Raw genomic sequence first — 15,912 nt, forward strand, 5'->3', positions numbered from 1 at the left:
TGTAAACATATCTAAATTGATGAGTTTAATAGGGCGATAGAGATGAATGGAGTAGAAAAAGAAATACAGAGAGAATTACTAACTAAGTGCTTTAAGAGCTTATTCTAAAATATTATTGATTAGATCCTGCCAGGTTTCAAAAAAGTTCTGTACAGATCCTCGAACTGAATATTTGTTGTTTTATACTATTTGAAATTGGAAAAAATCAGTTTCCCACTGACTTAAAAGAGGAGAGTTAGGATTCTTCTAATTTAGCAAAGTAAGTCTGCGTGCCAATAGTATAGTGAAGGCGATCACAGTTTGTTTGTCCTTCTCCACTTTAAGCCCTTCTGGAAGAACACCAAACACATCTGTTAATGGGTTAGGAGGGGTTGTGACACCAAGGCTGTCTGAAAGGCACTTAAAATGTTTGGTCCAGAATGATGTTCATTTGGTGCAGGCCCAGAAAATGTGACCCAGTGAGGCTGGAACTTGATTGTAGCGTTCGCAAGTTGGATCTTGACTTGGGAACATTTTGGAGAGTTTTAAGCGAGACAGATGTGCTCAATATATAATTTTCTGTTGAATAATTCTATGCTTTGCGCATGTGGAGCTCGAGTGAAGTCTCTGCATTGCTACCTTCCACTCCTTTTCTGATATGTTAAGTGAAAGATCTTTTTCCCAGTGTCCTCTTGGATCTTTGATAGGGAGGGACTGTAAAATAATTTTATATATTGCAGAAATGGTGTCTAAGTCCTCGAAACTGAGCAATATTTTTTCCAACATAGAGGAAGGTGGGAGATGAGGGAAATCAGGCAGGTTCTGTTTAACAAAGTTCCTGATTTGAAGATAGTGAAAGATATGTGCATCTGGAAAGTTAAATTTGGAATGTAATTGTTCATAGGATGCAAAGATGTTGTCTATATAAAGATCTCTAAGCAATTTAATCCCAAATCTTTTCTAGATATTAAAAACTGCATATGTTTGTGAGGGTTGAAAAAGGTGGTTCTCATGCAGAGGTGCCACAGATAAAAGATTCTCCATCTTAAAATGCTTTCTACATTGGTTCCATATTCTCAGTGAGTGACACACAATTGGGTTATTAGTATATTGGTGATAACTTGCATTTTTTGGGGCACAAAGCAGGCAATATAAAGAAGCACTGCAGGATTTTACTTCTATTGTGGACCAAGCCTGTCTATGTTCTTCTATTTGTGTCCAGGTTTTTATTGCTTGTATGTTTTCTTCCCAGTAATAAAACTGAAAGTTAGGTAGAGCCATGCCACCTGCTGCCTTAGGTCTTTGTAGGGTCGCTCTTTGGATACGTGGATGTTTTGAGTTCCAAATAAATGAGCTTATGGTTGAATCTAATTACATAAAAAATTATTTATTGATGTATATTGGAATGTTTTGAAATAAAAAGAGAAGCTTAGGAAGGATATTCATCTTAACAACGTTAATTCTTACAGCTAGAGTGAGATGAAGGGTTGACAATCCATGCAAGTCTTGCTTAATTTTGTCCATACAGACGACAAAATTTTGTTGATAAACAACTTTATGTTTACAGTGATCCCTCGCTATATTACGCTTCGACTTTCGCGGCTTCACTCTATCGCGATTTTTTTCTCATACACGCTTACATCACTATGCATGCACTTTCTGAGAACTTTTATCTAAGCCCTACGATGGCTCCTCAACTTGCTGCTTTTTCTAAGCCTTCTGACAATAAATCTAAGCGCTGGAGGAAGATGCTTACTATCCAGGAGAAGGTGAAACTCTTGGATTTGATCAAAGATGGCAATACCCTACAAAAGCCTCCTCACACATATGAAAAGACAGTGCCAGCAACTGCCTATCAAGATGTTCTTCAACCGCGCACCCGGACACCCACTGCCTACTCCTAGTACTTCTTCACTGAAGACAACAACGCACCTGCTGAAGATACTGCACCACCTCTGAAGACTCTCCTACTGAGGTCGTGCCTTCATAGGTTAGTGGCTGTGTGCTATTAAATGTACAGTACAATAATCTACTATAAAAAAGCGTTTGGGATTGTCTGCTTATTACAGACTTACTACTTGCGGCTTGAGGTACGACGCGACATGATGTGAGCAGAGTTCTGGTGCTGTCATTGTTCCCTTGCTTTTGTGTGCGATGCGCTGGAAAAATAGACAAAATTATGTCTCTGGAAATAATTCATGTTGATGGAGTACAAATGCGTCACCGCGTAGTAAATATCACGGGAGATGGTGCTTGCTTATTATCATCTATAGCTTATTTAGTGCATGAAACTCCGTCTTTAGCGGTACAGATTCGGGCTGACATTTTACGACTTTGGACAGGCACTTGAGGGGATAAAAAACGTAGGTTTTCGGGAGATGTTATGAATGGACACTTTGATGTTCTCATTCTCTACACTTACATGCCTGATGTACACATGGAGCGCACAAAAATTGAGGATAAAATTCGGTCGCCTTAAAAGGCGAGTGCGCCTAGTAATATGATATTTGTAACATCTAATATGTCTTATTTTCTCTTATTTTGTCTAATATATTGGTTAATACGAGTGTAATAGTGACTAAAAGGTGTAATTTCATGTGTAGACGACTCTAATAATGTTAAAAAACGTATTTAGAAGGTCGTAAACAGGTTTTCTATACTCTAACTGCGAAAATATTTGATTTATGAATAAAGAATCCTACTTCGCGAAAATTCATTTATCACGGTAGAGTCTGGAAAGGATTAACCGTGATAAACGAGGGTTCACTGTACTGTGATATTTAACCCAAGGTATTTAAACTGATCTGCAATGATAAAAGGGAAGGTTTCTAATCTAATATTGCGTGCTTGAGAATTCACTGGAAAGAGTACACTTTTATTCAAATTAATTCTATGAATAGAGATCTTTTGAAATTCTATAAGTGCTGTTAAGACTGCAGTCACAGTATTTTCTGGGTCTGATATATACAGTACCATATCATCTGCATATAGAGACATTTTCTGTTCCAGTCCTTCTCTGATTATCCCCTTTATCTGATAAGCATTTCGATAGTGAACTGCCAGTGGTTCAATGGCGATAACAAATAGCAGTGGTGACAAGTGGCATCCTTGTCTGGTACTATGTTCTAGTTTAAAGTACTCTGAACAAATGTTTTTAATACAAACTGAAGCTTCTGGATTGGTATACAGTAGTTTGATCCATGCACAAATGTTCAGGCCAAACCCAAATCTCTCTAATACAGTGAAAAGGTAGTTCCATTCAATCATATCAAATGCTTTTTCTGCATCCAATGATAATAATATCTCAGGGGTGTTTGACTTTGCTGGTGAATATATTACATTAAACAGGCATCAAAGATTGGAAGAAAAGTGTCAGAATTTAACAAATCCAGTGTGATCTTGTGATATTATCGAAGGCAGCAGTTTCTCCGTCCTTCTAACTAAGATTTTGAGAGTATCTTAACATCATTATTCAGAAGTGAAATTGGTCTTTATGATGCACATTGTAACAAGTCCTTATTTTGTTTAGGAACGACGGTGATTAATGCTTGACGAAAACTTTGAGTTAGAATTTGATTGCCTCTGGCTTCTGTAAATGTCTTCTTAGGGTGACACTCCAGCCACCATAAAGAAAACCTGACACTGTACCAGTGTGGTGTTGTGGTGTCATCACTGCACTCGGGTCCCAATCCAGGTGGTTTGGTGTGAGTGGGTTTGCTAACGCACTACCAGTGCCTGCTCCCAACCTCCTCCTCCTTTCCTCTCCTATCCTATTTCCTCTAGCCATTATTGGACTTTGGGATATAAATCTAGTTTTGTAAATGACTTGCTGTTGTCATGCGCATGTGAGACAGTTTAAGGGCTTTGGTGATGGATCATTCTCTACTAATCCAGAGGTTGGTGTCATCTGATCTTAGCTTCTAATGTCCTCCTTGTGCAGAAGAGAAGATTGACAGCTCTTCTCTTCCAACATCACTTTTGGGGTCTGCCCATCTGGAACCCATCTCCTTCTGTCCAAATACGTCAGAACCGGAGGAACCACCACCTTTGTCAGTAATCTGAGCCAAAGTGAATTTCATTGGACAGAGAGAGTAAATCTGCTGAAATTCACTGAGGGATATTTATATATTCTCCTAGGTTGAATCTTAAAAAGCAACAGGAACTACTTAAAAACATTGATGTTAATCAGAATGTGCAGTGACTGCTTGGCATTCTTTTGGCCTTTGAGATCCTGCATTTTTTTTGTTTTTTTCCTTAAATCACAACTCCTGAAGTTTTTATCATTTATTTCTGTCCTTCGAGGTCATCTGACACAGTATTAGACTTATCATTAGACACATATTATTCTTCATTTGTTTTTAAGTGAATCCTAGCAGGATTCGAGTCGAGTTTCTTTCTAGCCCCTGATAAGATACTAAACGTGAAGTAGGTTACCTTGGCCAATGTTGAGATATTTTTTCTTTGTGTTTGTGCTTATCTGTGCTGAGTGAATGTTGAATAGGTATTGTAATATAAAAAGAACATGAGAGGTTAAAATGCCTTCCCTGGACACCACAAAACTATAACGATAAACGTTTTCAAATCGATTTGACGCAAAACCTTAATCCAAATTCAAAATGAGATCAAATCGAAACTATATAAATATTCCATAAAGACTTTTTAGTAGCCACAAACAATTGACTATATTCAACTTCAGTTATATCTGTGAATTATTTTATTAGTGTTCCGTGTTAGTTTGCAATACAACACGCCTACAAACCTCGTAAGTGAATCTTCTTCAAGACATCACACTTAACATTTAAAATTTAGTTCACTTTATTCTTCACTTACGCAAAGCAAATAAGTTTGGTTTTAAATACCGAGAGATTTAAACCCCGATTCATTCCTCCGTGTTCTACATAAGAACTGCCAATTTACTGCCTGAGATGATCTTACGCTTTTGCGGTTGTTTAAATTTGTGATTCAAATGTTATTATCTCCTTCTCGTAATTAACCTCAGTATTTGAAGCGTCTTGTTAATTTCCAACGCGATTGGTGATCTTTTTCTCCGCACGTGTTACTAACTTTAAGAAGTCGAACACATTCATTCGTGTAAAGACGCGCTGCGCCTTGAACTTTACTGCGTTTTGCTGATTTTTCCTCTTTGTTATTTCAAAATGTGGTGTAAAGACAAGGCTCAGATAGCCTTAGTGTTGCTGCTCTTTTTCCTCTGTGATGTTTTGGCTCAGCCCCGTTTCAAAGGACGGAAGCTTATCGCAAAGCAACAGAAGCCCGCGGTCTTGCAATATGTTGAGCCGAGAGTTGGCGCTCCGCAGACCGTAACTGCTCAGTGCACCGACAGGGAGGTGATCGTCACCATCAGTCCGGACTTACTGGGCATCCAAAAGCCAGTGCAGCCTTCTGATCTTTCCATGGGTGGCTGTGGAGTCACCAGCCCGGCCGGTGCTCAGCCCTTTGTGATTGAAGCCCCTCTGCAGGGCTGTGGGAGCACCGTGGAGGTGAGTGGCTTCAGTGCGCTCGCACTTGTTGTTTCCCTACTACATTGTCTCAAAATGACGATTCCTGAAAGCTCTTGTATGTGGCTCGGGTCTGGTTTATGTTCGTGTCATGTTTTGACTTTAGAGTTCTACATTTCAATATTATTATTCACAATAAGACAAATTGTGGGTCAGGTGTACTGCTTGGACATTTTGCTTTAGTACTTGGGTTTTTTATTTTAAAAAAAGCCTTTTTTTAGGTTGCAGATCAAAAGGATGACTCTGCTGGCGAAAGGGCCACCTACAATATCTTAGTGACTAAACTTAATCACTACAAATAGTTGAAAGCCATTAGATTAATGTTTGCAGCATATAACCTTTCAGGATAGCTGCAAAAGAACCAAACTAAAGTTTTGCTCCAACAGCACCCTATGCAGACACTGAGTTTGGACTCTAGGGTTATTCAGCTGACAATACTAAACTATAATAAATTGTTGCATGTTCTCTTTAGATGCTGGGAGCTCTCATAGTGTACACCTTCACCCTTGACTACAATCCTTCTCTAATTGATGGTCTTCCCATTGTACGAACCAATCCAGCTGTGGTGCAGATTGAATGCCAGTATGACAGGTAAGACATGGCTATAATGGAGAAACGGAGTTGGTTCCATGTTTGGAACTTGGAATGGTTTGGAACTTGTGTGTTAATGCAGATGCATCCTTGTTTCCAAAGGCTCCACAATGTCAGCAGCAACGCCTTAAACCCCACTTGGGTTCCCTACACCTCCACGATATCTGCTGAGGATATTCTGGGCTTCTCACTTGTTATAATGAGCAGTAGGTGTACACTTAAAAATCCTACTTTCCATTTGCACTGATGTGATCTGAACACCTTGTAACATTCCTGTCTGCAGGTGACTGGAGTGGGCCGAGTCCATCCAACACCTTCTTCCTAGGAGACCTCATTAACCTTCAAGCGTCTGTGGACAGCACTAACCATGAGCCTCTCCGTGTCTTTGTGGACAGCTGTGTGGCCACTCCTGGGTCCAATGCATCTGCCCCAGCCTACACCTTCATTGGGAATAATGGGTGGGTATGAGCAATAGTCTGACTAGATCTTGGTGTGGAAACACAATGCTATGGCCGATCTTGTGTATTGCAGGTGTTTCTTGGACAGTAAACTGACAGGCTCCAATTCCCAGTTCGTGTCCCCCAGAGTTGCCCAGTCTGTAATGCAGTTCCAGCTGGATGCCTTCAGGTTTTATGGCCTGACTACTAGTTCAGTAAGTCCATTCCTCTCCATTGGAGGAATCCCATTGAAGCTCCCAGGTGTGACTGTAGTCTCTTGCATGTCTACTTTCAGATCTTCATTACCTGCCATCTGAAGGTGACCTTGGTGTCTGCTAATGTTGATCCTTTGAATAAGGATTGTTCATACAACTCTGCACTGAGCCAGTAAGTGACTGAAAGGATGAGGGTGCACCTGTTCAGATGAGGTAGCAGGTTGTGATTGGTGGCTGTGCTTTCAGGTGGAGCTCAGTGGATGGGGACAATGCTGTCTGTATCTGCTGTGACACAAGCTGTGCCAACCCCCCTCCCTTCAGGAGGGGCTCTGGTGCCCCTAAACACAGACCTAGGAGAGCAAGTAAGTGACCTCACAAGTGGACTTCTGTAGTGTCCAGCTGGTGCACTCACTTCACCTGAGAAATACAATTAGTTTGTGTATCCCAGACTGGATGGCAGGAGACCATTTCTGTTGGCCCTCTATTTCTGGAGCAGGTCTCTCCTTTGTCTTCTGTATCTCAGTCCCTGTCTGGCCAGCATGATAAAGCTTCTCCAGGTAACTTAATTGAACAGCCTAAATGCAAGCCATGTTAAGGACTTCAATTTAGTGTAAATTAAACTCTTTCTACTTCATTCCTGATTTCTCTTCTTGCAGGCTCCCAATTCCACTATGACATCCTTGGTGCTGTTGTAGGTGTCCTGGCTGTCTCATGTGTGGCTGTACTATTCTTTGCCTACAGAAAAGCAAAGGGCACCGTTAACACAAAGCAATAACATTTTTAAATCTTATACCACTGTCTGCTCTATTGTGTTTGGTTTGAACTTGTTTAGGTCATTCACCAAGATCTGGATTGTGCTATTAGATGGTATTGCATGCAGGGTCACTAGATCATGGGTTGCCTAGGATTCTAGATGAGATTGGAGACCTGAAGCAATCTATAGCCTGACAGTGTAAATGAATACTTGGCAAATGTAATGTCCTGTAACTTCCTTTGATTGAAATGTGGTATTTCAACAAGTGGGACCATCAAAACTTATACTACAGGGCTCATCTTCAGCCTCACAATGTGCCAAATATGAATGAAGAAAGTTTAATTTAAGATGCTGTAATTTCTGAATGGAAACTCTGGTTCCTAATTCATGATAAAGACCATGTGCTTTCCAAATCCCTTGGGATTAATAAAGTATCTAATCCAGTCCTGGGACTCTGCCACACAATCTGTTTCTCCTTTAACTAGCTTGTTTTTGAGTGCAGGAAAGTACAGCAGGTGTGGGGTGTTTTTTTTGGTTTTTTTTTTGTCAGTTGGTACTAAATTTCTTTTTGGAGTTCACATTCCAGACTCACTTTTTAAATAGTTGACATTTTGATCACAGCATGAAGAAATGATGTGTTTTTTGTACACACTGCCCCATTTCTGGACACCATAATGTTGGCACACAGATGGCCAGTCAAAGCCATATTTTAGCTTTGTTGCATATCTCTTGTTTCCAATGCATCTAACCCAACCCCCAAAGTCTGCAATTCAGACATCACCATATGTTATCTGCGGAGCCTCTAATGCAGCCATCTTCAGCTCCTGGTTAAGTTTTCTGCATATTGAAGATTACCCAATTTAAATTGGGTGACTGAATTGGCCAATCAAGAATTTTCCAGTACTTGTCCTTTTGGGGGTGACTCCTGTGTTGCCTCAGCAGTGTGTTTGGCTCATCTTGTGGGATGAAGTGCCATGCAGTTTAGAGGATTTTACTGGACCTTGAGCGGATCTGATGTTTCTCTATACAGGTGCTGATCATAAAATTAGAATATGACAAAGTTGATTGATTTCAGTAATTCCATTCAAAAAGTGAAACTTTATGTTTCATTACACACAGACTGTATTTCAATTGGTTTTTCTTTTAATTTTGATAACTGACAACTAATGAGTCCCAAATTCAGTATCTTAGAAAATTAGAATATTGTGAATTGACCTTTTCCCTGAATTCTGTGGACTTTTTTCAAGTCCTTGTTCGCAAACTGTAATCTGACCATCCTATTGTTTGCACCTTGCAGTGTGGCCTCTGTTTCTGTTCATGAAGTTTTCTGCTGATCGTAGTCTCTGACACACAGACATTGGCCCCCCTCTGATCTGTCAGACAGGCATTTGGGGGCTTTTTCTTTACCATAGTGAGGATACTCCTGTTCTCCCCAGTGGGGGTCTTCCTTGGCCTCGTAGTCCCTTTGGGATTACTGAGCACACCAATGTGTTTTGTGTATAATGACATTCCAGAGAGTTGATTTCTGTCATCCTAAGGTTTCACAGATGTCTAATGGTTTTACTTTTGTTTTTCAGACTCAGACGTACAAAATTTGTTCAGAAATGAAAAATACGCTAAAAGTGGGGAAAAATATTAGTGATGTGAATATAATGACATAGCCGAACACTTAAAACAGCCGGTGAAAACTTCAAAGTGGGTGAAGTTGTGAACACTGATGGCCATGTCTATTTCAGAAAGCAAATACAAACAACACCCGTTCAAATGAAGATAAACCATCTTACATAATGACCTCTTGATTGTGTGAAGTCACCAGTTGTGTGAGAACTGCCAGCCTGGTTACCAGCACACAACACACACACCAGTATCAAAATGGCAAGAAAACTCCACAAGTGGGGAAGGGGGGTCCAAATCCAAACATTCAAATTAAACAATGGAGGAGGTATTTTAAAAATAAGTGTGGTACTTTTCCAAGTCAAAGTTATTTCTTCCAAGTCATGGTATATTTTCATTACCACATCAATCTGTGTTCTATAGAGAAGCTTTTTTTTTTTTACACATTCTAAAAGCAGTTTGTCTGTTCTTGCAGCTTACAATAGTTTCCATGGAAATTCATGTCCATATGTGACAGAAAATCCTTCATACTTACCAAATATGTAGTGATGGGAAAATGAAACCTCGTGAGGCTTTCTATTACAGTAATGCCACTAGGGTGTTGTACCGTGTTAGTTATGAATGTAGGTAGAAGTCAAGCAAAATGACACCTTTCATTGGCCAAATAAAAAGATTACAATATTATATCTTGCCTGAAAAAGGGGCCTGAGGTACCCCCAAAACTTGCAAAAGGGGCTTGAGTTACCTTTCAAAATATTGCATAATATTGTAAAATATTATAAAAGGTGTCATTTTGCTTAACTTCTCACCACTTTGTGCCGAAAAAGATTTAAAGTGAGAACATCGACATCTGGTGGTTACCTGTGGTCAAGGCAAGCACTCACAGCAGGAAGATGATGACATCACCAGAGCGACGGATGAGGACGGTCTGACTGGCCAGTGAGTAGCAGACGTTGTCGCTTACTCGAGTTCGTGAAAAGGTATGTATTTAAAAATATATGAAAATTGGACAAAAACTGAGAAAATATAAGATCTACCATTAGCGCAGGAGTTTAGTGTAGACAAAAAACAAAGACTGCAGTCACCGAGATGCACGCAAAAGTTCATCCGCGTCTATTGTATTCCTTGCAGGGTCTGCCGGGCTTTTGACATCTTGGTCATGGATCTGGAGTATTTGTGCGTGTAGCAAAGTGTAATCTGTTTTTTAAGATTTGTATAGGTTTTGGTTAAGAACTTCCCAAAATCAGTTCTTCTTGTATATAGTTAGTAGCATATCGATTATATGTTGTAGTACGGGCGCTAATTAATGTTACACCCTATAGACCGCATGCACCGGTTTTTCTGTCAGGATGCCAGACTCCTGGTGGATGCTGTATGGGTAAGTTATAATTTCATCTTTGCCCAAGATTTTTTCTAATTTTACTTGACCGTTTCCAATAAATTACATGTGAAAAAAATTACGTGTGTGATAAGTTGCGGGTTTTTCTCCGACGTTCTCACATGTAGTTTTCTAAGTTTGATTTAAAAAAATAAAAAGATTAGCGTTTATCGTTTTAGCGTAGTGCTGCCGCGTTTTAATATAATTCGGCGCTTTGTACAAGATGGCCATGTGTAAAATTTTGGTTTTAATTTCTATTTTAAATCCCATTTTATTTTTTGTATTAGTACTTGTGGTTATAATAAATAGTAATCGATTTGTTGTTTAATGTGTATTGGCGAGAAGCTGTCCGTATGTTCATTTTTTTTGGAAAGGTATGTATTATTATTATTGATGATGATGATAATAATATTTTAGAATATATAAAGTTATAGAATCGGGAAATGTTTACTGTACAAGGCTGTGTATATTGTGAATAGTTTTTCCTAGTGAAATGTGAATAATGTAAGTAGAGATATATATATATATATATATATATATATATATATATATATATATATAATGCGTTTATTGTGAAAAAAAGGAGGATGCTGTAGGGGTATTTGCGATAAGCTGTCCGTTCTTTTTTGTTTTCGGAAAGGAAAAGAGAACGCACTTTTGTTTCTCCTCTGCCTCTGAGCTGACTTCTTTCCGACATACCGCGGATTCCAGTCGGTTACATCCGGGCGCCCATTATTGGGATCGATCAGTGACTGGACGCGGGGTTTGCGTGTTTTGTATGTTACTCCTTGATCTGTTTTCGCACGGGCGCTGCACCAGTGTCTCTGTGGGTCGTTGTGCATTTACTGCCCAATTTTTAATGCCAATTCTTAAAGTTCATACAGTACTAGTAGTCGCTCAGTCTTGGGTGGGAAGTCGTACACACTCGGATTGCGTGCTCGTACCCAACGATTGATTGGTGATCTGTGCGCCAAATGCATATATTTATGTATGTTTTGCACACGATGAATTTAGGTAATCTTGTTCACGCGTATTGGAAACTACATAGGTGATGTGTGGGATTTAGGACTGAAGCGGAATGACGCTTACGCTATACATTTTTATTACATCACACCCAACGGCGGGTGAAATTAATTTGCAACCCAGAACATAAAGTAATAGTACATAACAATAAAAACTAGACCTGAAACCGCACATAATGTGATGGTTGTTTAATGTGAATTGTTGACTTATGAAAAAATGCCTAGTATTACTGGAAAGGATGAAGACTGGCATAAAGGGATGAGGAATAATCCACTCTAATGGCCGTAAGCAAAAGTACTGCCCCGTTAGCAGCCAGACCTACAGCACCAAGAACTGTACTTTTTTATAACACATTTTCATACAAAAAGCACCGTGGGTCAAAACTGGCTGGCTGGCAGCTTGAGTCATGATGGCCCCAGATGTTGTTGTCATCCTTTTCTGGCATTGTCTCCAGTGAATTTCAGGTGGGGTATTAACGTGACTCCTGTTCCAGTGGTTTGTCATGTGGTGGGTACAGCAACGCGCTATCAATGCGGTGCTTTGTGATGGTGACTGATCTAAGGGATTCCCCCTTCTTTGGCTTGATAGAAATCAACTGCATGTGGTTGCACCGCACGGGTAAGTTGTCAGTTATCTTTTGATACCCCCTCCTTGCCATATTGGGTAAAATGAAAGGAGATCTCCAATTAGACGTAATATTCACTAGTAATAAAGGAAATTTGGAAACAAGACTTTGTAGAATTGGTGCTGTCCAAAAAAGATTTCAGCCTGCTTTAATATTAGGAAACCCAAAACTGTAACGTAGCATTCTAGATTCACATTGTCCAATCTTTGGGGTCTGGGGAAGGAATCGGGTCTTAGCGCTGAATCAAGGCAAGAACCAACCTGATAAAAGTAACGTCGTCAGTTCTTCAAATTGGCATAATCCAGTCAATTGTTCCAGAGAGGGCAACATCGTTTGGCTAAATTTAAAATGTTTAATTTAGAAAAGATGCAATAAAGCCTTAAAAAATAAACTTCATGAACTTGTGAATTCAGTTGAAAAATGATGGTGCAGATTTAAAGGCAAACTTGAAAGCTGAATACATTTATACTTAAAATTACACACAGTATGAACCACATTCAAGCCCTTCATGTATAAGTGAAGAAACTAGAAAAAAGTTAAAGAGGAGAGATATGTCTTTCTGAAACATTTAGGATTCATAACTGGCATTCTGTCTAGCGCCATATACTGAGAGTAATCCAGAAATTGACATACCTAGAAGTGAGCTGTCAAAAAGACACTGAAGTGTATTAAAAAACGAGCATGGGTGCCAGAAAAGAAGTGCAGGTGTGTTCACTAAATAAATACCCGGGGGATCAGAGGGATTCTGGGCCATACCAAAAATGTCACTAGCCCTATCTAAACCCACCTTGAGGAGCAGGTCTGCATGCATGTGTCAAGTCTTGTATGTGATATTTAGCAAATAAAGCCAAATGTAAAGACATGAATAATGAAGCAAAAATGTTAAATATAATTGATTATACAGTAAGGGGTCTGCAGGTTTAAAGTTCATGTTGTGAGAAAATCTTGGAAATTCTGGTGCACTCACTTCTGGCCACAGCATGACAGTCCACAGAAGCAATAAATAAAGTCTATTAGGATTTTTTGTTATACAGCACTCATGCTATATGGGGTCAACGTAAACTGAATGTCACTCTTATCAAAGGCCAAACCTCGGTGCGACCAAGCAGAAGATCAAAGGAGGTGGCTGAGGGGTGTCCAGTGATTTTTGGCGCATTCATAATTCCCTCTATTTTGTTCTTTCTACAGAGGAAGATAAAGGAAACTTGCATTTCCAGAAACAGACGTGTAATATGGAGGACATGGGCCCAGTTACCCAGGAGCCTCCTAAGATGGCATATAAACGTGAAGAAGCAGACTCAGAAGAGGTGAGCAGTGAGGAGGAAGAAGAGAAGAGTCGCACACGACACACGCGCCTCCATTTCACGAGTAACTTGGAGGAAAGACGTGTGGACATCAAGAAAGAGGACTGTGAATGGGAATATGTGCACCTTCCTCAGGACTGTGCTAGCATTAAGGAGGAGGACGGTGAGTCCGAGGTGACATTTGACAGCAGTGACATGCAGGAAACTGAAATGGTAAGCAGTGTGAAAAGAGAAGACTTCAAACTGGAGGACGTGTGTTCAGATATCACCGGATTAGGCCTCAGTCTGAAGGGTCATCACACCCTACAGCGTCACTCTGTCCCCGCGAAGTCTGAGTGTTTGGAGTCTGACGTGACCAGGATTGAGAAAGAATTAAGTTCATGTCCCTCTGGAGGAGGTAGGTGTCAAAGACAAACACCATGTCAGGCCTGCAGCTTGTGGGATTTTATGTTGAGGTCTTGTTTTTTCACCGAGTATGCAAACTCATTGCTGATAAGTTACAGATTTTTAAACACTTAATAACATAATGGTGTATTTTAAACTGAAGACATTTATTTCAGACAGAAAGAGAGATAAAGTCAATAGGAACAGTGGAGGGAGTGGAAGGATTGATGTTGGCCATCGTGAGCAAACTGATTACATGAGCTGAGACGTTTTATGCATTCGGAAAAACTCTATGGAGCAAATGACTAGGAAACGAAATGTAATACGGCATTGGAGAAAAACTCGAGTTCAGACGGCACACCGGCATGTCAGTGTTGTGCAGGAAAGTCCTGCCAGTCAGATAAAGCAGTGTAGATGGGTACTGGAGAAACAGCGGGCTGTAAAGGAGAGAGTGGCGTGAGGTACTTATTTAAAGTTAAAACGCAGGGAAGTGGCCATCATGTTTAAATAGTGTAGAGGCATTTATATCATTGAACTAAGAGTATTACTGTAGATACTGTAAGGTCCTTGAGTATTAAGACAGTGACACAGTATTCATAATTTTGGTTCTGTGCACCACCACAAAGGAATTTAAAATAAAACAATCAAGATGTGATTGAAGTGTAGACTTTCAGTTTTAATTTAAAGGGTTTACTACAAATATCATATGAGCCCTTTAGGAATGGCAGCCATTTTTATAGATGGTCCCCCTATTTACAGGTGCTCAAAAGTATTTGGACAGACTAACATAATCATAAATATAATGGTTGAAACTCCCTGTACAGACAATGACTGCCTGAAGTCTGAACCCCTGGCCATCTCCAAGTGCTGGGTTTCCACCCTGGTGATGCTATGCCAGGCATTTACTGCCGCTGTCTTCAGGGGCTGCTTGTTTGTTGGACTTTCAGCCATCAGTTTTGTGTCCAGCAAGTGACATGAAATGTCCAGTTGGGTTGAGGTCAGTTGATTGACTAAGAGTATTACTGTATGTACTGTTAATTTGGGAATCTTGTATAGAAAGAGTCTGACTATTACCCATAAGGATAAACCTGTATCCAGAAAATTATATATAAAATATTAATATATATGACATGAAAGGTTGGGATAGCTCTTTGCCAAATTCTCATAGGCTCACTTTGCGCTTTTTCTTTCCCCCGTGTTCCATCATTGCCCTATACTTTGGTTGTCTGTTGTCACTCGTATTTGTTTGTGTTGTGACGGTGGTGTTGCTGCTGACAGAGCTTGTCTGTGTTGAAATGCTGTGTTGTCTGACATTGTTTTTCAGTGACTGTGGTAGGTTTGGGGCGTAACGAGGCTTGGTTTTGGCCCTTTCTCATGAACTTTTTTAACTGCCTCTCATTCATACATGAGTGAAGGTGCCTCTTACAGAACTCGGTAGAGAACTTCAAAACACAATTAAAAAACAGTGGACATCGTCAGTTTGAAGTTTGTGCTTCTCTGTGTTTTCTTTGATGACTTCAGTTTGTGCATGGAGAGATTCTGAAGTTCATCTCCAAATGGAGTTCATCAGCTACCAAGCCCTCCAGTTCACTGAAGTTAAGAGATGCTGGGCCAGTCTGCTTATTTCTGTCCAAGAAGGAGCATTAGCTCAATGGGTGGACCAGGATCAGGGCTGAGAGTCCCCCTGTGGAAACGTTCTGCCACAATAGCGGTATAAAAAGCACAATAGCAATGATGACATAAATAAGAAGTGCATACTTAACTAGTATTAAAGAATCTTTCAGCATACACGTCCACAGTTAACCCAAGATAAAAGTCGACAGAGATGAGTGCAGCAGTCAGCTGAGGGGCTCTCGGTGCTCCGGCCGTTATGTTCTCTGAGTGCAGTCAGAGCAGGTAGAAGGTCTGAATGTGAATTGTTAGGGTGGACCACAAATGAAGAGTCCCAGTGATGAGCAGATCAGCCGCGTGTCCGTGGTCCTGCACTTTTGAGGTCTCAGTGGCCACTGTGTACTATTACTTTTTTTTTCCAACTTTTTTAACTTTAAGATTAAATTATTTTGGTACAGTTAGCTATAACCTCCAAAAATGG

At 40.1% G+C, this 15,912-nt stretch overlaps 3 protein-coding genes across 4 annotated transcripts in view; 1 reads left to right on the forward strand and 2 right to left on the reverse strand.

The window, feature by feature from the left end:
- The window catches only part of LOC120533207 (zona pellucida sperm-binding protein 3-like), a 116,510-nt gene that overhangs the window by 59,050 nt on the left and 41,548 nt on the right, over positions 1-15,912 (reverse strand). The window lies entirely within an intron of this gene.
- Positions 1-15,912, reverse strand: part of LOC120533205 (zona pellucida sperm-binding protein 3-like) — a 90,995-nt gene that overhangs the window by 58,616 nt on the left and 16,467 nt on the right. The window lies entirely within an intron of this gene.
- The window catches only part of LOC120533236 (zinc finger protein 345-like), a 65,309-nt gene continuing 59,422 nt past the window's right edge, over positions 10,026-15,912 (forward strand). Inside the window, exons 1-2 of the mRNA XM_039760017.1 lie at positions 10,026-10,086; positions 13,321-13,833. Coding sequence (XP_039615951.1) covers positions 13,365-13,833 — 469 coding nt within the window. The 5' untranslated portion in view covers positions 10,026-10,086; positions 13,321-13,364. The remainder of the gene's footprint in view (positions 10,087-13,320; positions 13,834-15,912) is intronic.

The sequence above is a fragment of the Polypterus senegalus genome, chromosome 8 (assembly GCF_016835505.1).
Source record: "Polypterus senegalus isolate Bchr_013 chromosome 8, ASM1683550v1, whole genome shotgun sequence".
Lineage (NCBI taxonomy): Eukaryota > Metazoa > Chordata > Cladistia > Polypteriformes > Polypteridae > Polypterus > Polypterus senegalus.